Source organism: Drosophila montana, unplaced genomic scaffold (assembly GCF_035044405.1).
Source record: "Drosophila montana isolate Dmon_TW-CO22-7 unplaced genomic scaffold, ASM3504440v1 contig_3833_1, whole genome shotgun sequence".
In the NCBI taxonomy this organism is placed as follows: domain Eukaryota; kingdom Metazoa; phylum Arthropoda; class Insecta; order Diptera; family Drosophilidae; genus Drosophila; species Drosophila montana.
Window position 1 is genome coordinate 553230 of NW_026998704.1, and position 19099 is coordinate 572328.

A 19099-nucleotide genomic window follows, 5' to 3' on the forward strand; every position below is an offset into this window, starting at 1 on the left:
CGGCAGCAACATTTATTACCAACATTATTCGGTTGAGTGCAAAGCAATGCACGATTATCAAGAAACATTGGATAGGTTTATTTATTGCTTAGGCGCTATAAAAAACAACAACAACAAAATGATTTTACGGCTTATGCATTTTCATTAAAAGCGTATTGTGCAAGAGGCACACAGACAAAGATATTTGTGCTCATATAACATAACATCCATCATTAAAGTCTCTCCTCAAGTCGATTTTATAATTCAATTAGCGATCTAAAGCAAAGTTCGCTGCCCGCAGGCTGCCCACCTGTCATCTCAGGTGCAGTTAATTTTGTGCTCTTAATAAAGTTCTCGATTATTTGGTCATTTTACGACTGTTCTCAGCCCGAAAATCTTTGATCTAGGAACAGATGAATTACTAAATATTGATCGTGCGTGCTTATTGACTACGCGAGAGAGTAGAGAGAGTTTTTGTGAAGTAAGCTTTGAGCTTTTAATACATTCGCCTTCCTACGACTGTTCTCATCCTGAAAGTACTGAATCTACACAAAATTATAGTAAAGTTTAGTTGAAGTCAAGCTGGGAATAATTGCAATCGAAACAGCAAAACTTGTTCGTTACCAAGTAAGAGCAGGACTTTTTTCTATACTATAAGCTTTCGCCCCGGAATAATCGTAGTTAGGAACAGCTTTAATTGAAAATGTGCACATGATCTGGTGAACTTTTAGTTTTTTTATAGAGCAGGAGCACAGGAAAGCTTTTCAAGATTTTGCTCCTTCCGGACTGTTCTCTTAAGAAAAAGCTTCGAGCTGGGAACAATTTAGGAACCGTTTCTTTTCGAAATCTTGCACACAAATTAATACATTTAATTAGGTTGTCTTTTTGTTGTTATCATTAAGTTCATTTTGAATTAATTAGTTCCATTTAATTGTTCTCTTCACAAACAGCGTTGAACTGGGAACAGTTTTAGCTTAGACCAGTTTTAATTGAACTTATGTACATGTTCTGGTGGCCTTTTATTTTTGTATAGTGCAGGACATTTCCAGATTTCTTTCCTTCTAGATTGTTCTCTTCACAAAAAGCGTTGAAATGGGAACAGTATTAGTTGGGAACACTCGAATTGCGCAATATTTAACACAAATTAAAACATTTGATTAGATAATTAAAATCCTCTTCAGTTATCAAAAATATAACTGCACACAATTAGCTTGTAAAGAGCTCACTTTTGTTGCGCAGTGTATTTCATTTCTCATGCGGAAACCACACAAATTGTGTTAAAACGAATTGCACTTTATGAAATTTCCATATATAAGGATGCCCTTCAAGATAGCCTTCCTTGTGGGGCGTTCGCGGTCATGCACTTACACTCGGACACACACGCGCACGCAACACACTTACACACACACACACACACACACACAGACAGATACACAGACTGTCCGGCGGGCACACCTCATTTATTTAGTTACTTTCACTTTAGTGATCATATTAAATTTCCGAGCTGCAAAACATATTTTTGCCTGCTATTTTGTTGTTTTTTTTTTTTCCCCCATTTTTTATTCAATTTTTATTTTTATTTTATTTTAATATGACATTTTAGTCACGATAAAAACGATCTGTGCGCGCGTGTGTATCTGTGTGTGTGTGTGTGTGTGTGTGTGTGATGGCTGCACAGTGCTGGCCAGCAAATTATCGACACCTTTTTTGCTGCCCGCCTGAAATGGCCGAGAGTAAACAGTGACTGTCTTAAATTATTTAACCCGTAAGCGCATTTCTTATTGCATTGTTTTTTGTTGTTGTTGTTATTGGCTTTGCCTTTGCCCCGATTGACAATAATTCAGTGGGTTTATTGTTAGCACACACACACACGCACACGCACACACACTCAGGCACTTAAGCACACACAATCACACAATCACATCGGAAATGGAGCATTTTGATTTAACAAAGCTAGCTGCAAGCATATTGGCTTTGACAAACAACTTGTAACGCAGAAGAAGAAGAATAATAGAAATATCATACTTTGATTGAGATTTGATTGATTTGAAAAGCTTAAAGCTTAAAGCTCTACAGCTTTCGCCGCTTAAAGTAGAGATCAGCAGTAGCTTTGTTTGCGCAAGCAAGAGATTGTCCTGCAAGTTCAAAACTCTTCTTGCTCCAGATACATTTCTGCATTATAAAGCTTTCGACAAAGCTTAAAACAATCAGAGGTAGCCTTTTTTTGTAGTCTTTTTCTCAATTGTATAATGCTTTTAAAGAAAATGATATTGAGCTAACGCTTCGAATGCAATTCGACTTATACAAGTGACATTTTCGGGCTCTTAAGCTCGCAAGTTAAAGCTTAAGGCCTTATGGCTTTTACCAGTTATTGTAGAGATCAACAGCAGCTTTGGTTTTAGGAATCTTTATGTATCAAGAGTCTAACCTGTATATTAAATTCCCTAAGCTCCAGATCTATTACCACATTCTAAAGCTTGCGCCAAAGCCTGAAGCAAGCATAAGTATCTTCTTTGTAGTTTTGACTCAAAGCAAAGCATTAGACGAATTTATGTCGATCATTGAGTTCCCCTACAATTGATAGCTCGAGCTTTTAAGTTTTAATATTTGTATTGATCAATAGCAGCATTCGTTGAGCCGAAAGTTCAAAGCTCACAACTAAAAGCTTTTAAGCTCACAGTCTATAGCTTTGCATTAATCGCATGCAGTTTAATTGTAGCTTTTATTCAACTTAATCAAGCTAGGAGAAATAGATAAAGCTTTTATTCAATTTAATCTAGCTTAGAGACAAATATTAAGCTAAGAGTTTTCAGTAAAGTGCGTAAACATTTATTTATGAGAACACTTTTTGGTGTATTTTAATAGTATCTTTGGACCTCGAAAGATGCAAGTTCTGAAAACTATTGTGACCCGCAGCTTGTAAGGGCAGCAGAGCTTCGGCGTGCAACATTTGTCGTTTGCTTTTTGTTTTGCCTTGTTGTTGTTGTTATTGTTGTTGCTGTGTTTTTCTCGTCTCATTTTTATTATTATTAATATTAAAGGTGCAACAGCGTTTGGACATTTTGATACAAAAACAAACCTGTTCACCTGCGCAGTCTACCTGCAGCAGCAGCAGCAACAACAACAGCAACAACAACAACAACGATGTCGAGCGAGACAAGAAAGAAACATGTTAACACAATTCAACGTCGTACGCTTTCGACTGTCGTTTGTCGTCAGTCGCTTGTTGTTGTTGTTGTTGTTGTCTCTGCTGCCGCCGCTGCTGCTGCTGCTGCTGCTGCTGCTATACTCCACTTCTCCACATCTCGACATCTCCACATGTACATTGTGAATTGGCGCTACAAGTTTATCGAACGCTCAAAGTGGTTTTCAGTTGATATCGAAAAGCCACAAGGTCGACAACAGCATCAAGTTTATACACATATACACATACACACACATATATATATACATAGATATATATGTTTTATTTTTTATTTTTTTCGCCGAATAACTGAATTCGTATCAGTGCCCGAGCTTAACTCGCAACGTTGCCAACAGAACGCGTCGCGCGCAGAATAAAAATAAAAAAAAAAAACACACGAAAACTTCAAAAGCTCAGCTCGAAAAGGAATAAAACAAAAACACACAAAAAAAAAAAATTAAAATTAAAAGACAATGTGCTTCGATAACAGTTTCAATTACATTACCAAACGGGCGACATGAGCTTAACGGGCAGCCGCAGCACAAGAAGCAGAAGAAGACGAAGAAGCAGCAGCAGCGCAACGTTTAACAGCTGCGCGCGCGCCATTTCCAATAGTGCAATTGTAACGGGATTTGTAACTGCTGCACATCATGCAGGATGCCAGCAGCAGCTATGCCATATCCTACACAGACTGGATAGCCGAGTCACGGTACTAGCCGCACCAGCAGCAGCACCAGCAGCAGCAGCAGCTGATGCGGCGTTCATGTGCTGCCCCCCGCCCGCCCACAAAGCGGTTAACTCTTGTGCGTGCGTGTGTGTGTGTGTAACATAACATTGTAATATGCTGTAACGTTTTGTTGTATGAAAAGCTCTTAAGCCAAAAAGCTTTTAATGCGCTCATTCATTTGGCTGTCGCGCAGGCGCACGCGTTCTCTTGCTCCCTCCCTCTCTCACTGTGTCTCTCTCGCTCTGCATCTTTTTTTTCAACATGGCCGCTGCGCTATGCGTTCGCTGCGGCTGCGGCTGCTGTCTCTGCTGTTGTTTCGTTTTTATGTCTTTGCTGTAGCTGTTGATAATATTGTAGTAATTAATGCGATACGAATGAGAAATTTATGGCCCCCACGCCCGAAAAACAAAAAAACCAAAAAAGAAACAAAAATTAAATAAACGCTTTCGGCAACGCTGCGGCCACGACATTTATTTGGAGAGTCTGCGTGCTGCTCTCCGCGCTCTCCATTTGCATAAATGATGAGCTGATGCTGTTGATGCTGCGCATTTTCCAATTGGAACAGCTGGGCGCCGCCGCATGTCGGCTTTTCCCCAATCAGACGCAAACGTTTCTCACACTCGGCGGCCCTGGTCAAATCAAAAAAGGATGCGCGCATTGTGGACAAATTAATGGACCTAGGCTCGCCGTTCTTATCCTTCGTTGTTGTTGTTGTTGCTGTTGCTGTAGAAATGCGCAAGCAGCGGGCAGCGGGCAACGGGGTGGACCGGGCTTTGGGTGTTGCGTCCACAGCCCAAAGGATTTGTTGTTTTATTAATATCAACGACAAACGTCGCGGGGTTGAAAATAAATGTTACCTGGATAATTATGCAAATGCGAATGCCGTCTACTGCCCAGAAGGGGTTGCTATCCGCTCTAAGCGAGTGTCCTCCGCGCCGGACACGGTTAAAAGGACGGCAATCCGCTGAGACAGAGAACCCGGGCCAGACAGAAGAAAGAGGTGCGATGTCCAACGTTGAGAAACAATGACAATAACAACAAATGCCGCAACGCATCCATTCGACCGTATCAAATGCTAAGGATATGCCAAGAACGGCCCATGTGAATCGCGGCCCGAATCCTTGTGAATCCTTCATGTCTCGCAATGCTAGCTGAAAGCATTATGCAAATCAGCGCTTTGTGCGCTTCAAGAAATAAAGGGTCGTTGGCCATCGGACGCTGTCCGAGCTGCCGTCTATTGTCTGCGCGCGACTCCTTGCGGGGCCTTGCCGCAAATATCAATTATGATCTAACGGTCGCGTCTCGGGATGCGACTCGACCAGCCGCAGCAGCAGCAGCAGCAGCAGCTGCAGTTACCGGTTTTGCTGCTGGGCACCTTGCCTGCCCCTGGGCTGGCACTTCCCAGGCTCGATACCACAGCGGCCAGCCTCCGGTTCGGCCCCTCGAAGCTTTCAGGTGTTAATGCGCTGCATGTGCCAAATACTGCACAGGGTTGACGCAGCGCTCAGGGTTGCCTACCAATTTTGTTTGCCAAAAATCAAGAAGAAATTGGTTTTTTTGCGCTACTTGTTGCTTGCCCCACCCGTCGAGAGCGGCCTGCTAATGAAGTGTTTGCCTAATCACAGGCTCTTAAATGCCGAACAGCTAGCAAAAGCTATGGGAAATGCGTAATTAGAGTGGACCACTTGCAGCGACGCGCAGGCGCCCGAGCAGGGATCGTTTGCGCATAAATCCCTGCTCGGGCGCCGCCTTGGCTCAAGTGTTAATAGCGGCAATAGAAAGAAAGAGTTGACGGCGGCTTTTGTTGCTTTAATTGTTGTTGCTTTAATTGTTGTTGCTTTTGTTGCTGGAATTTTAACAGCATTTGTCTAATGGCGCTAATAGCGCTAAACGAATCAATTTTTTGTTGCCCCAACGCTCCGCTCACTGATTGAAACCAAAAAAAAAGCTCAAAAGCTGCCGCAAAGAGTTACAGCTCACACACACACACACACACACGCACACACACACATGTGTCTGGCCAAAAAAAAAATTGGTTATGTAAATAAATGCTAATGGGGTTCGCTCGACTGGCAAACTGCACGCACATGAACGCCGACTGCGCCCCGCTGCCTTTATGTAGCCTTTGCCTTAATACTAACCCCCCCCCCCCCCCCCCCCCCCCATCATCAAATCGCCCCCTTCCTCCTCCGACCCTTCGACAGACGCAGCGCCAGCAGCTACAACCTGGACGAACAACAACAGCAGCAGCAGCAGCATCATCAGCCTCATCATCATCATCAGCCTCATCATCATCAGCCTCATCCTCATCAGCATCATCAGGAGCAGCATCATCAGGAGCAGCCGCATCATTCGCACTACTATGAGCCGGCCAAGCATGATGCACTGCAGCCGCAGCTGCAACACCTGCCGCTGACCGCCGCCGGGCTCATGCAATCGGTGGCCGCCGAGATACAACTGAGCGAACAGCAGCCCACGCCGCCGCCCACAGCTCCAGTTGGCAACGAATCCTCCGCCGATGCCCCTCAAGCCTATGCTGTCTACAGCTACTACCGAGATGTGCATGTGCCTGTCGATGCCGAGCACCAGCAGCAGCAGCAGCAGCAGGAGCAGGAGCACAGCACCAGACAACAGCAGCAGCAGCAGCAGCTCGTGTGGAGGTAAGTGCCGGCGGTTGCTGTTCCCCTCACACACCCCCCCCCCCTCCCTCCGCCTCTCGTTGCCCGCGCTCTATGTGTGTGTTCCATTGTGCCGGTCTTTGTCTTCGTGGAAATCCGCGTCGGCACGTAGCCAGCGGCGCTTCCGAAAATCGAGTTATGAAATGTGCTTCTGTGCTCGTTTTTTTTCTTCATTTTCTTCTTCTTTTCTGTTCGCTTTGACCGCGCGCCGTTCTTTATTTTCGATATGCCCTAACGCCGCGGGCCCTCTGACTATGCCAAGCGCTTTGGCCGTGGCCGGGCTAAGACGCTGCTTAAAGCCTGGCCAACATTTGGTTAACACCTTTTTAGCATATGAGTTGATTGTGAGGCGTAACTCTAAGTTTTTACTATCATTCAGGCAGTTATTGATAGCTCGATCTTGGTCTAAGTGACTCAGTTCTTTGGGCAACTCAAGCACAAGGATCGAAGGATCGCTAGGTTAAGGCGCGAATCGAGAGCCTTGTCTCATTCTGAGCCCTTTGTCCTCCTCTTAATGGCAATATTACATTCCTTCTCTTTATACACTCAAGCTTTCTAGGCGAGCCTGATAATTAAAGTACAAGGATATAAGGCCTAGGCTAGAGCATGAATGGGTAGCTCTGCGCCTGGGCCTATATTATATAGTTTATAAATATATCAAAATAATCGTTAATACATTTTTTGTAAGCCCATTCCTTTATTTACTTGAGTTGTTAGTTGGGCAAGCGAGCAGCAAGGACTTTGTCTAAGCCTGGGGCCTACATTTTATATTTAATTTACTTTTTTTAGATTATATTTGTTGTTAGCTCCTTTTAAGGTGGAGTTAGATGCCTTATCCTTATTATTCCTTATTATTCGGGTAATTGAAGTACAAGGATCGAAGCTTATATCTTATATATTGTTTTATATATATTATTTGTGAGCCCTTTTCATAATAAATTAAGATGTTTTTCCTTTATTAACTTGAGTTGAGTCTAAGCAAGGATCGAAGCCCTAGCATGAATAGGGCTTTGTCTAGCTTGGGCTTAGGCCTATATTTGATATATTTTTATAATATTTTTTATGAATATATTTCTGCAAGCTTTCCCTTTATTTACTCGAGTTGTCTAAGTAATCCAGTTCTTTGGGCACTTGAAGTAAGGGGATCTGTCTTTGTCTAATGACTGGACGTTTATTATGTATTTTATTTTATTTTTTTATTATTTTAATTTCTTATAAATATATATCTTGTAAGCTCTTGTAAGCAAAAATAGATGCTTTCCCTTATTTACATATTTTTCACATTTCTTCTTCAATCGCATTCGAGCTCGGAATTCCCAGTTTCGCATCCAAAAGCCGCAACTTATTATTGACAACGTCTTATTGTTGACTTGTTTTCTTAATTTTCATCCAAATTCAGCTTGCTTTCTAGATTTTCATATCCTCCCTCCATGTTCATATTATTTGCTCAGTTTTTTCTTATCATGAATTCCTTGGTTCCTAGTTCTTTAAAGTGCTTGATATTCGCCTCGAAATTCTTTTTCACTTTTCTCACTTTCCGTACTCTCTTGTCCTCCATGGTCACATTGTTAACCATTTTCATTCTTGGACTTGGTCTCTTAACGTTCTTCATTTGCATCTTGTTTTAAGTCCACGAACTTTCAGCCACTTTTTGCCAGGCTTGGCTTTACTCTTCCTGTTCCTCCAAGTCACATTATTCTCTCACTTTCGCACAGACTACGTTCCTTTTGCTCCTCCTTCTCCTCCATGTTCACATTATTGATTTATAAATTCATTACTTTGCCCCCGGTTAGGGTATTTGAGGTTCGTTCAATTCCTGGTTTATTATTTCTGATCAGGAATATATATACTTTACCGTTTTCTTATGTTTTCTTATATGCAACATAAAACTTTGCATAGGTCCGCCTTTCTGTTCCGAGCCGTATATAAACCGGAACCGAACGGATCGGATCTCTATATTATAAAGTTATCATGGAAATGATGGGTCAATATGTAATTACGTGTATAAAAAACGCATTTTACTCCTCAAGATATCTTTAACAATCTAGGTATTTGTTAGAACTAACATGCTTCTTCTTATGTATGGTCAAAACTCTATCAATATCGAACTACTACACCATATAGCTCTGTAAAAGGAGTCACTTGATAATTATTTTTTGGTATGGAAAATCTTTTTAATTTCCGTGATATGTTCATCTAATCCAACTTCTTTATGCTCCTGGCATTTTTGACATATCTATAGTACCCATATCTATAGGAAACATTGGTTGGAGAATGAGTTCTTGTTTGAAAAACGTACTTTTTTTTCGAGATATCTAGCGATAAGCAAGCCAATAACAAACTTCTATATCATAGATCTTTCCTCTCATATTCTCCCTGATCACTTCAGAGATCGAGAGCCTCACGATTCCTCTGGCATATTTACCATATCATATGGGACTTATAGGTATAAAAGGTCAGCGATTAAGTTCTTGTATCAAAAACTTATTTGCTTTTCAAGATATCTAGACTAAGCTCGGCAATTATGAGTTAAGCTATGCTACCTACAAACAAAGCTAACATTTGTTAAGAACGAATAACTATATCATATTTATCTAAAGGAAGGAACGGTTGAAAATCCCCTGATAGATCCCTTGATATCTTCAACAATATATATATAAGGATATCTTCACATTTCTTTTGAAATGTCTACTATATAATTTGGGACTTATCGGAGTAATCGGTCAGCGATTAAGTTCTTGAATGAAAAACTAGAAAAACTAAAACTATCTAGATCTACACTATGCTATCTACAAATAGCTTCCTACTATATCATATAGTTTTACACGAAGAAACGTTTGTAAAAGAACTTTTTGTATGGAAATCATAATTGTTTGTCAAGAAATCTTCGGCAAACTGAAAGATATTTGCCTTAAAGGGTATTTCAAGTGCGTCATGACCGGAGCTAGCCGAGTTCTTGCATGTTTTATATCAAGTTCAGGCTGCGGCTGTTGAAATTGTAACGGGTAGGCGAAACGGTGAGCACCGCTAAGGGGGCATGGAAAAGGTCGTTGCGGCTGGCAGTTGGCTTAGAAACACAATTAAAAGACAGTTTTTTTTTTTTTTTTTTTGTAAAGCGTTTTCCCTCGGCTCGCATCTAATAAATGTTTTTCTACGTGATGTACACGAACTGACCCTAAAAAAAAAAAAACCAAAACACACACGAAAACGGGCGAAAAGCTGGCACACACACAGAAAATAAACATATCGCATTACGAAAAAATGTTCTTTTAATAGCGAAAAATGTTCCGCAGAACATAAAAAACCAAAACCAAGAAAGAATGAGGGAAAAAAATATACTGTAGCCATGTCCAAGTGCGGCCTTAACCTCACGTTAAATGACATTTGTCCGTGGAATTCGGGTGAAATCGGGCACGACGGGCGCCTTTTTACCGTGTCAGCCAGCCAAATGTATCTAGATACAAATGTATCTCGCAATCGCCGAGCTTTGCCAAAAAACGGCAGCTGCTCGTTGTAGAAATTGCGACATTTGTTCTCATTTTTCTGTTGTTGTTCATTTTTTTCGGCTCTTTTTTTTGTTGTTGTTGGTTTCTTGAAAAGAAAAATAAAAAATGATTATGAAAAGTTTAGCGTTAAGTTTTTATTTGCATGTAACAGGCAAATTGAGGCCTAAATAATCCATGTAAATTCTGACTGAAAAGAAAATATTACAAATCTTATCTTAGAGGTCATATAAAGTAAATTTGACTCGATCTGCGCATATATCTGGGGTTTATATTGATATTCAGCTAAATATCAAGCTAAATCTAGCTGCATCCTGGCTGACACGCTTAAATGAAGCTAGATCTAGCTGTTTCTTGGCTGACACGCTCTATATCAAGCTAGATTTAGGTGGCTCTTGAATGAAACACTAAATATCAAGCTAGATTTAGCTTATTCTCGGCTGACACGCTATATATCAAGATAGATCTAGCTGTTTCTATACATCAAGCTACATTTAGCTGCATCCTGGCTGACACGCTTAATATCAAGCTAGATGTAGCTGTCTTTTGACTGACACGCTATATATCAAGCTAGATCTAGCTGTTTCTTGGCTGAGCTAGATTTAGCTGTCTTTTGACTGACACGCGATCCGCCCATCTATACTTAAAGATATACAGATAAATATCAATAGAGATTTATATAAATATGCATTTACTTTTGAGCTACCTCCGATCTGAGTTTATGAATATGCAGATAGATATTAAGACAACATTTTTGTATAAATATATTGATACCCTGTTGTAGTAATAATAAACGATTCCTGACTATGGAAACTTTGTGCACAGGTAAAAATATATGTAAATTTACGTTTAAAAGGAGCTCAAATTTGAAATTCAAGAAATTTGAAGCCTAAATCAAGTAACTATTTTTATCTTGAACTTTAATCAAGTAACTAGACTAACTTAAGTTAAGTAAACTCAAATCAAGTAACTGCGAAATCTTAAAATTGAATCAAATATAAATCAAGAAACTTGACGCTTGAATCAAGTAGCTAGGTTTATCTTAAACTTGAATCAAGTAACGAGGCATATTTAAAATTTGTATCAAGTAACTAGGCTAACTTGATTTAAGTTTGAGAAATCTCCAACTTGAATTAAGTACCTAGACTTACTTGATTCAAGTATGAGAAATCTTAAGCTGGAATCAAACAGCTTGCTTGATTCAAGAAATTTGAAGCTTGAACTAGGTTTATTTAAAACTTGAACCAAGTAGCTAGGCTTACTTGATTTAAGTCTGAGGTTTCTTGAACATGAAACAAGTGAATCTTAAACTTAATCGAGTAACTGAGAAATTTAAAACAAATCAAATAACTTAGTTTACTTGATTCAAGAAATTTGAAGCTTGAATTAAGTAATAATTAAGTTTGAATCAAGTAACTAGGCTTGCTTGATTTAATTTTGAGAAATTACTGGAATCAAGTAAGTAGGCTTATCTTAAATCAAGTAACTACTCTTTGTTTAAACTAGAATCAAGCAATTGGTTTTAATTGATTTAAGTCTGAGAAATCTTTAACTCAAGTACCCAGGCTTACTTGACTCAAGTTAAACATTTCTGATATATATTTCATTCCATTTAAGTGCGATGAGGTATGTACGTTAAGTACCCCGTTCTCGATTGAAAATATTGTTTTAATAACTAAGTAAAACGCCGTAAACAAGTTATTTATTAAATAATACATTTTAAAAATTTAAAACAAATATCAAAACAAAGCTGAAACCTAAAGCGGAATAAAATTCATTCAAGATCGAAAATTTCACTTTACAAATGGAAAACAAATAAAATCTGCGACTAAGTCCAATTTATTGTTAAAACCAAGCCAGTTTTGGCTTGAAACAAGTTTCTATTAATCCATCGAGCTGCTAAAATTATGAATCACGCTTCTTTTTTGCTTTGGTGTTCATCAATGGGAATTATTCGCTGAAGAGTTGCCCTTTTGAGAGCAGATTTTGGTGTAAATTTATTTAGTTAGTTTCTTATTTTATGTTAATCTTTCAGCCTGGCCTTAGTACACGTTTTAGTACATTTTATAAACACATAAAAGTTGGTCATTAAAAAATCGTACTTTTATTATATTCAAGTGGAGTTTTTGTTTAAACAATTGACGTCATAATTTTGTGAAGAATCACAACAAGTTCTTTGCGCTTAATTCGAGCATAAATTTTCGAAAATTCTTGCCCAATTTGGGCGCACTCAACGGCTGTGACCTTGACAGAAGCTGCGCAGGGGGAAGGGGGGAGGGGAAAAACCCAGCAACAACAACAACAACAACAAAAACAAAACAATAAATAAATAAAGTATTTGTCATTGATTTGAAACATTTTGCGGCCTTTTACCCCGCCGCGAGAGAGAGAGAGAAAAAAGCTGCTTGTGATTATTTTCATTGAATGCAATTTGTTTTTATTGTGCAGATATTTGTTGTTGTTGTTGCTTTTGTTGTTGTTGTTGTCGTAGCTGGCCAAAAGCTGTCTTTTTTTTTTTTTTTTGTTATTCAGCGAGCCGCTGGACTCGCAGTCGCAGTTGAGCTGCAGCTGGAATCTGGTTTGCTTTTTGCAGTTGTTGTCGTTGCTCCTATTCGGCTGTGTGTGTGTGTGTGTGTGTGTGTTTGAGTCGATTGGCCAGTTGGTAACAGGTCCAGCCACAGCTTCAGCTGCAGCTACAGGTGTAGTTGTTGCTGTTGTTGCTGTTGCTGGCAAATTAGGCGCAGCCAACGGATTAGCTATTGAAAATTTGCAATTGCTGCATATTTTGCGCTCTTGATTGTCAGTTTCTGATTGGGATTTTCGAATTGAATTGGACTCGTTCTGGGTTCCGTTAGGCGCTGGCGACAATTTCGTGGGTGTATGTTAATTGTTAAGTAATTAAGTAATTAAGTAATTAAGCACTTAAATTAGGCAAACAATTTATAAACTTTGTACTCATGCAATGCGCTCTCCCGCTCTCTCTCCCTCTCTCACTCTCTCCCTCTCTCTCTGTCTGTCTGTCTCTTTCCCGCACACACACTATCTCTTGCTATCTCTGTTGCTCTGGCATTTCCTTCCTCTTGTTGTCTTTTTGCAGCAATGCGAGCAGCGCCGGCAAACTGAATGGCCAGACCACACCTATCGATGTCTCTGGCCTATCGCAAAATGAAATTCAAGGCTTTCTGCTTGGTTCACACCCCTCATCTTCGTCCGCCACAACCGGCGTGGTCTCCACAACAACAATCTCAAATCAACAGCAACATCAGCAGCAGCAGCAACAACAACAGCAGCAGCAGCAACAGCATCAACAGCAGCAGCAGCAACAGCAGCAGCAGCAGCAGCCGCCACATCCCAGCGACATTGTAACCATAACCACCGCGGGCGTGGGGAGCGCGGGCTCAATTGTCTCCGCTGCAGTGCAGCAGCAGCAGCAGCAGCAACAGCAGCTGCTGAGCATCAAGCGTGAGCCCGAAGACTTGAGCAAGGATCCCAAGAACGGCAGCCTGGGCGCCTCGGCAAATGGTTCGGTCATAACGCAGAAGGTAGGAAAGTTAATGTCAAAATTAAAAACTAAAAAAATAGCTTAACAGCAAGCCTTACGTATTTAACGCTTTAATGGACACGCACGCAAAACCAAAAAAAAAAAAAAAACCAAAAAAAAAACAGGGTATTAAAACTAAAAACAGCAAAATCCAATTAGAAATTAGTTTCGTAGCAGCTGCGCCAGCGCAGGCGTCGCAGCGCATCCTGCGCACGCTCTACTTTGTTTGTCTCAATTAACATGCGAGTCGTTGCTTTTGTTGTTGTTGTTGTTGCGGTTTTTATGTGTCGCCGCTGCTTCTCTAAGACCTGCAATTGGTCTGTCAGCTGTGTGTGTGTGTGTGAGCAATGAGTATTTGTGGCTGCAGCCAATACGAATCAACGTCGTTGCCGTTGTTGTTGTTGTTGTTGCTGCTGTCGTTCGTCGCTCGTCGTCGTTCTATTGACGCAAAAGCAATGAGACAACAACAACAACAACAGCAACTGGCAGGCAGGCAAGCAGGCAACCAGCTAGCAACAACAACAACAACAGCAGCCGTCGCTCAGTTTGCATTCGAGCAACTGTTATACACCCAACTTGTTATACACGATCAACGCTACGTCGCTGCTCACATTGTGTGTGCCCACGTGTGTGTATGTGTGCGTGCCTGTGTGATTTGTATATTGCGCTCGCTCGCACGCACGCGTGCTGCGCATAAAAGCAGCTCGCTTGCGCTTAGAGTCAGTTGCCTGCCATGCTGCTGGCCGGTTCGAGTTGCATGTTGCATGTTCGATGCCTGATGTGCCTTTATCAATTGCATGCAAAAACAAAAACAACTGCAGCTAATAAATAAAAAACCCAAACCGTAATTAAAGCGCTTTTTCTTGCACAACAACAAGTGCTGGGAAATTGCGCGACTGACAACAACTACAACAACAGCAACAACAACGATAACAACATAAGCCAAAGGCGACAAAAGTTAAGTGCGCACTTCCGGCCCACTGTTGCGTTCTTCCTTCGTTCGATCCGCTCGCGAATCAATGAAAACTATTTTTTAATGCCGCGCCGCGCTGCGCAGCGCAGCGCTGCTTGTAACGCCCTGTCCGGCCGCAGCGCATGTCAGAATACGCGACAGCCGCAGAGATTCCAACCATTTTGAACTGATATGCGTGCGCCTGTGTTGGTGTGTGTGTGTGTGATCGTCGTATGTGTGTGTGTGTGTGTGTGAACGCTGGTCCAACTGGCCGACGCAACGCCGCTGACGTCTGTCTGCGTGCTTGTATATGTGTATGTGCGTGTGTGTGTTCGTTCAGTAAGCGCCGCCGTCGCAGCCGTCGCCGACGTTGTCATACGTGGAATCGGTCAGTCAGTCGTATCACGCTGTCGGAGTAGGATCGTTTCTGCGATTCGTCTGATTTCTGAGCGGACGCGAATGCTTCTCCTGCGCGTAAAATCTTGTAATGCGAGCGCATCAGCAGCAGCAACAAAAACAGCAGCTAGCAACGTGTTAAAGTGTATTATATTGTTCAGATTCAGTGATCAGTGTCATTAAACCAATAACAAACCAAAACCGCCTCCCCCCCTTCTCAACCACCTCCCTGCGCAAATAATACTGTAACAAATGTAAGTGTATATGTGCGTGCGTGTGTGTGTGCCCGAATTCGATATGCTGCTATTTTGCATATTGTGTTATGATATATATATATGATATATGATCTATGATATAGTGCCGCTTGATTGGAATGTGGGCGCCCAGTTGCCCAGTTAGCTAATGCAGCAAATATATATACATATAAATAAAAAAGTTAAAAAAAAAAACACCTGCAATCAAAATGCAAACGTGCGCCCAAAACGAAACAAAAGAAACAACAGCAACAGCAACAACAAATAACAAATGCAACACAAATTGAGCAAACGCGCGCAAAAGACAAACAAACAACAACAACAACGAACAGCAACAAGCTGCGTGTGGGCGTGCAGCAGCTGAGCCGCAACGCGTTGCCTTTCAACACCCACGCGCGGCGAACAAGTTTGAGCTCTAAGTCTTTTGTTTGGCGCGCGAGAACACAGCAGCAGCAACAACAGCAACAACAACAGCAACAACAACAAGAGCAACAACAACGGCACTTAGCAGTTTGTTGTTGCTTTTTGACGCTTTTTGCAGATGAGAGTGGGCTTTTAGTGTGCGTGTGTGCGTGCGCATGTGTGTGTGTGTGTGTGTTTGTATGCAATATGTAGCAGCAAAATTCATTGAGCAAAATTTGTGCAGCACAATTTAATTGGCTTGTTTTGTTTGAATTTCTTGTTGTCATTGTTGTTCTGGTTGTTATTGCCCATATGTATATATATGTATATATGTATATGTATATGTATATGTATTTGTCTATGCAATTTGCATTGCACTCTAATTTATATTTTATTATTCGCATTGCCTGATAATTATTCGCAATATTTGTCTTAGATTTCGATTTGCATAACACGCGTCGCCTAGAGTTATAAAGTCGAAAGGTTTATATACAAATCGTATAACAAATCGCTTGACTAATTTATGCCACAGAATTTAAATTAAAAACCCAAAGAAAAAAACAACACACACTGAACAAATGACATAATGAAAAAAAAATAAATTAATATATGATAGATGAAAAATTGATATTGCAATTTATTGCAACTCTAGACCGGAAAGTGTAATCGTTAGCCAATAACAAAAAAAAAAGAAGCACAACAACAACAAAAAATGGTGTCAATAAACCGCCTGCTGTTAAACTAATTGTAAAAATAGCTCAGAACGCCCAGGCGTTGTTTAACAAGAGCTATCGATAAATGTTTAACTTAACGTTAATTGCTATAACAAAGTAGCTGTAATTAAGTGTTCGTCTTAACAGTAACCAGATTTAACTAAGATCACCTCAAAGCTCACAAAAGACTTTCGATAAAAGCAACTAGTGTTATCGATAACAGCTTCGAGCATTGTTCATAGTATTTAAAACAACGCACAGGCTACTAATTAAAGCTTAATCTGACAGAAATCAATATCTATTATTCGTAGCAGGAATACAAAGCAAAAAAGTAATATATATTCAAATAATAGGGCTAAAGGCGCTATCGATAAATTATCGATAACACGTTTATCGCTGGTTATCAAGCCTTGAGTAGCAACAATTGACTACTTATTAATTATAGTTTATCTTCAATGCAGTTAACTTTAAATTCAACAATTACATCACACAAATATGACTTTCATTAATCGATATACAAGACAAAAGCGTAATCAAAGCAGTTAACACTTTGGAGAGATCCTCAAGGAGATATCTCTCCTTTGTAGATATTATTAGGAATCTTATCGATAAACCAGATAGAAAAGACTATTAACACTTTGAGACGTTTCGAATATTAGTATATGCTTTAATTAAAGTCTAACTCAACTGAACTTCAGCTAAAGAGCAAAAGATGCTGTGCGAAAAAAAAATCCCCAAAAGAGCTATCGATAAATGTTTTATATTTGGTTTGTTAGCTTAAACTTGGTAACTAACTTAATTGAAGACCAAAGGAAACCAACTAAAAACCCCAAAACGATACTTGAGAAAAATCCCAAAAAAAATAAATGACAAAAAACAAAACTATTAAAAATCATATATAATAATAATATAATAATGTTAATAATTTCTGTATGTATTATTGTCTTGCCTTGGTTTATTTCCGAGAATTAACGATATGCATAAAACGGCCAAGCTGAATAGATTCTTGACAAAACGAACGAGTAGTAGAAGAAAAAAAAGTTTCACTTTTTATCAACCCAAAGGCATTAAAATAGTTAATTGGCTTTATTTAAATTCTTTGTGTGTGTGTGTGTGTTTTTTTTTTCACTCATTTATTTGTTGTTGCTTTTTTTTATTTCTTCCTCATACATAAATATATGCCAGAGACGCGTTTAGCATAATTCTAAAACTAAGTTTAGTATGGGCATCTATAGTATAGATATCTGATTTGTGTGTGCGTGTGTGTGTGTGTGTGTGTGTGCGTGTGTGTGTGGCATATGCAAAGCGCGCTGTTTTATAATAGCACAAGCTAACGAACGATTCCTAAAGACACGCACAAAAAAAAAACCAAAAAAAAAAGAGAAAAAAAACCGAAAATCGAAAAAAAAAAATATCTGTCGGATCGTTGGCTCAGCTTCACTAGCCAAGGCCTTCTCTGACGTTGCACGTTGAAGTTATTTGTGGTTTTTTTTTTTGTTTTTGTTTTTTCAAAATGCAAATTGATTTTTATGAACAAATTTAATTAGCTCGCAGCTAGAATCTTTGGCAGACCCCCCCCCCCCCCCCCCCCTTCGTGTCCCGCACACCTGACCAAAGCCAAAGAAAAAAATGGATATTAATTTTTTCAAATTCAAATTTTCATGCTTTTCGCGCTCAATGCTGGCTGCCAAGCAATTGTAGTTAAATGGTAAAAAATAACAAAACACTGTAGACTAAAATTTTTGTTAAAATATCGATTCTTTGTCGACGCTCGCTTTGGGCCTGGCCAGCGGCAGCTTGACGTCTTTTGATTTCACTTTCTTTTGGGGGCTGCGTGAAACACTCATCAACCAAAAAAGAAAAATGTTAATTTAGATGCTTGGACGCGCCAGCTAAACAGGGCGTGGCACCTGCCAGCCAGCAGCTACCAATGTATCTTGTATCTTGTAGCTGTATCTGTATCTGTATCTTGGCGTATTACCTCATTTAGCGCGCGCGTCAACAGCGTCGCGCAGAGTCGAAAAACGTTTGACATTTTGGTGCGATCAATAAAATAAAAATAAATAATAAAAAAAAAGCAATGCTAATTAACATATGCACATATATATGCACACACATACATACACACATACATACATATATACATATATAGATATGTATATATGTATAATTATATACCGTCTACCGTCTGTGTATAGGTTATATAGACTGTGTTTTTTTTTCTCGCATTTTAATTGGTTTCTTTCCACTCGACGACAACCGACGACTGTTTCGATTTTTATAGCATTTATTTCTTGTTGTTGTTGTTTTTTGTTTATATTTTATTTTATAAACTGTACTTATTGCTGCTGCCTGTCGCTGTTGTATTTATGAATCAGCTAAGGCGACAAAAAAAGCATTTAATAATACAAAAATAAAGCTCAAAAAAAGAACTCGACGCACGAGACGCGCTCTTTTGTCAACCATGGTCCGTTTTGACCTTCCGCGTTAACAATCAGTTATCAATCGACAATAAACATTGACCACCAGCAGTTGTTGTTTTTATTGTTGTTGTCTTTTTTCTCCGTTCGTGTGTGCGATCAATCAATGTAATTCCCTAAACAAATCATATGCTGAACCAATTCGAAGCATTATTGCTATTATTATTATTATTTATTATTATTATTTGTGCCAGCTTGTAGAATTTGGATTGCGCGCGCTCTACGTGTTGGCTTCTAATTAAGGTCTCTGATCTATGCAAGATCAGTTACCAAAAGATCTCTGCTCTATG

General features: G+C 39.9%; 1 protein-coding gene across 4 annotated transcripts in view; it reads left to right on the forward strand.

Annotated features, from left to right (window-relative positions):
• grh (grainy head) overlaps positions 1-19099 on the forward strand; it is a 54795-nt gene that overhangs the window by 12781 nt on the left and 22915 nt on the right. For 2 of the 4 annotated variants that reach the window (XM_064695851.1, XM_064695853.1), the window contains exon 3: positions 13169-13613. In XM_064695851.1, coding sequence (XP_064551921.1) covers positions 13169-13613 — 445 coding nt within the window. The remainder of the gene's footprint in view (positions 1-13168; positions 13614-19099) is intronic. The other 2 variants (XM_064695852.1, XM_064695854.1) reach the window with 1 other exon arrangement.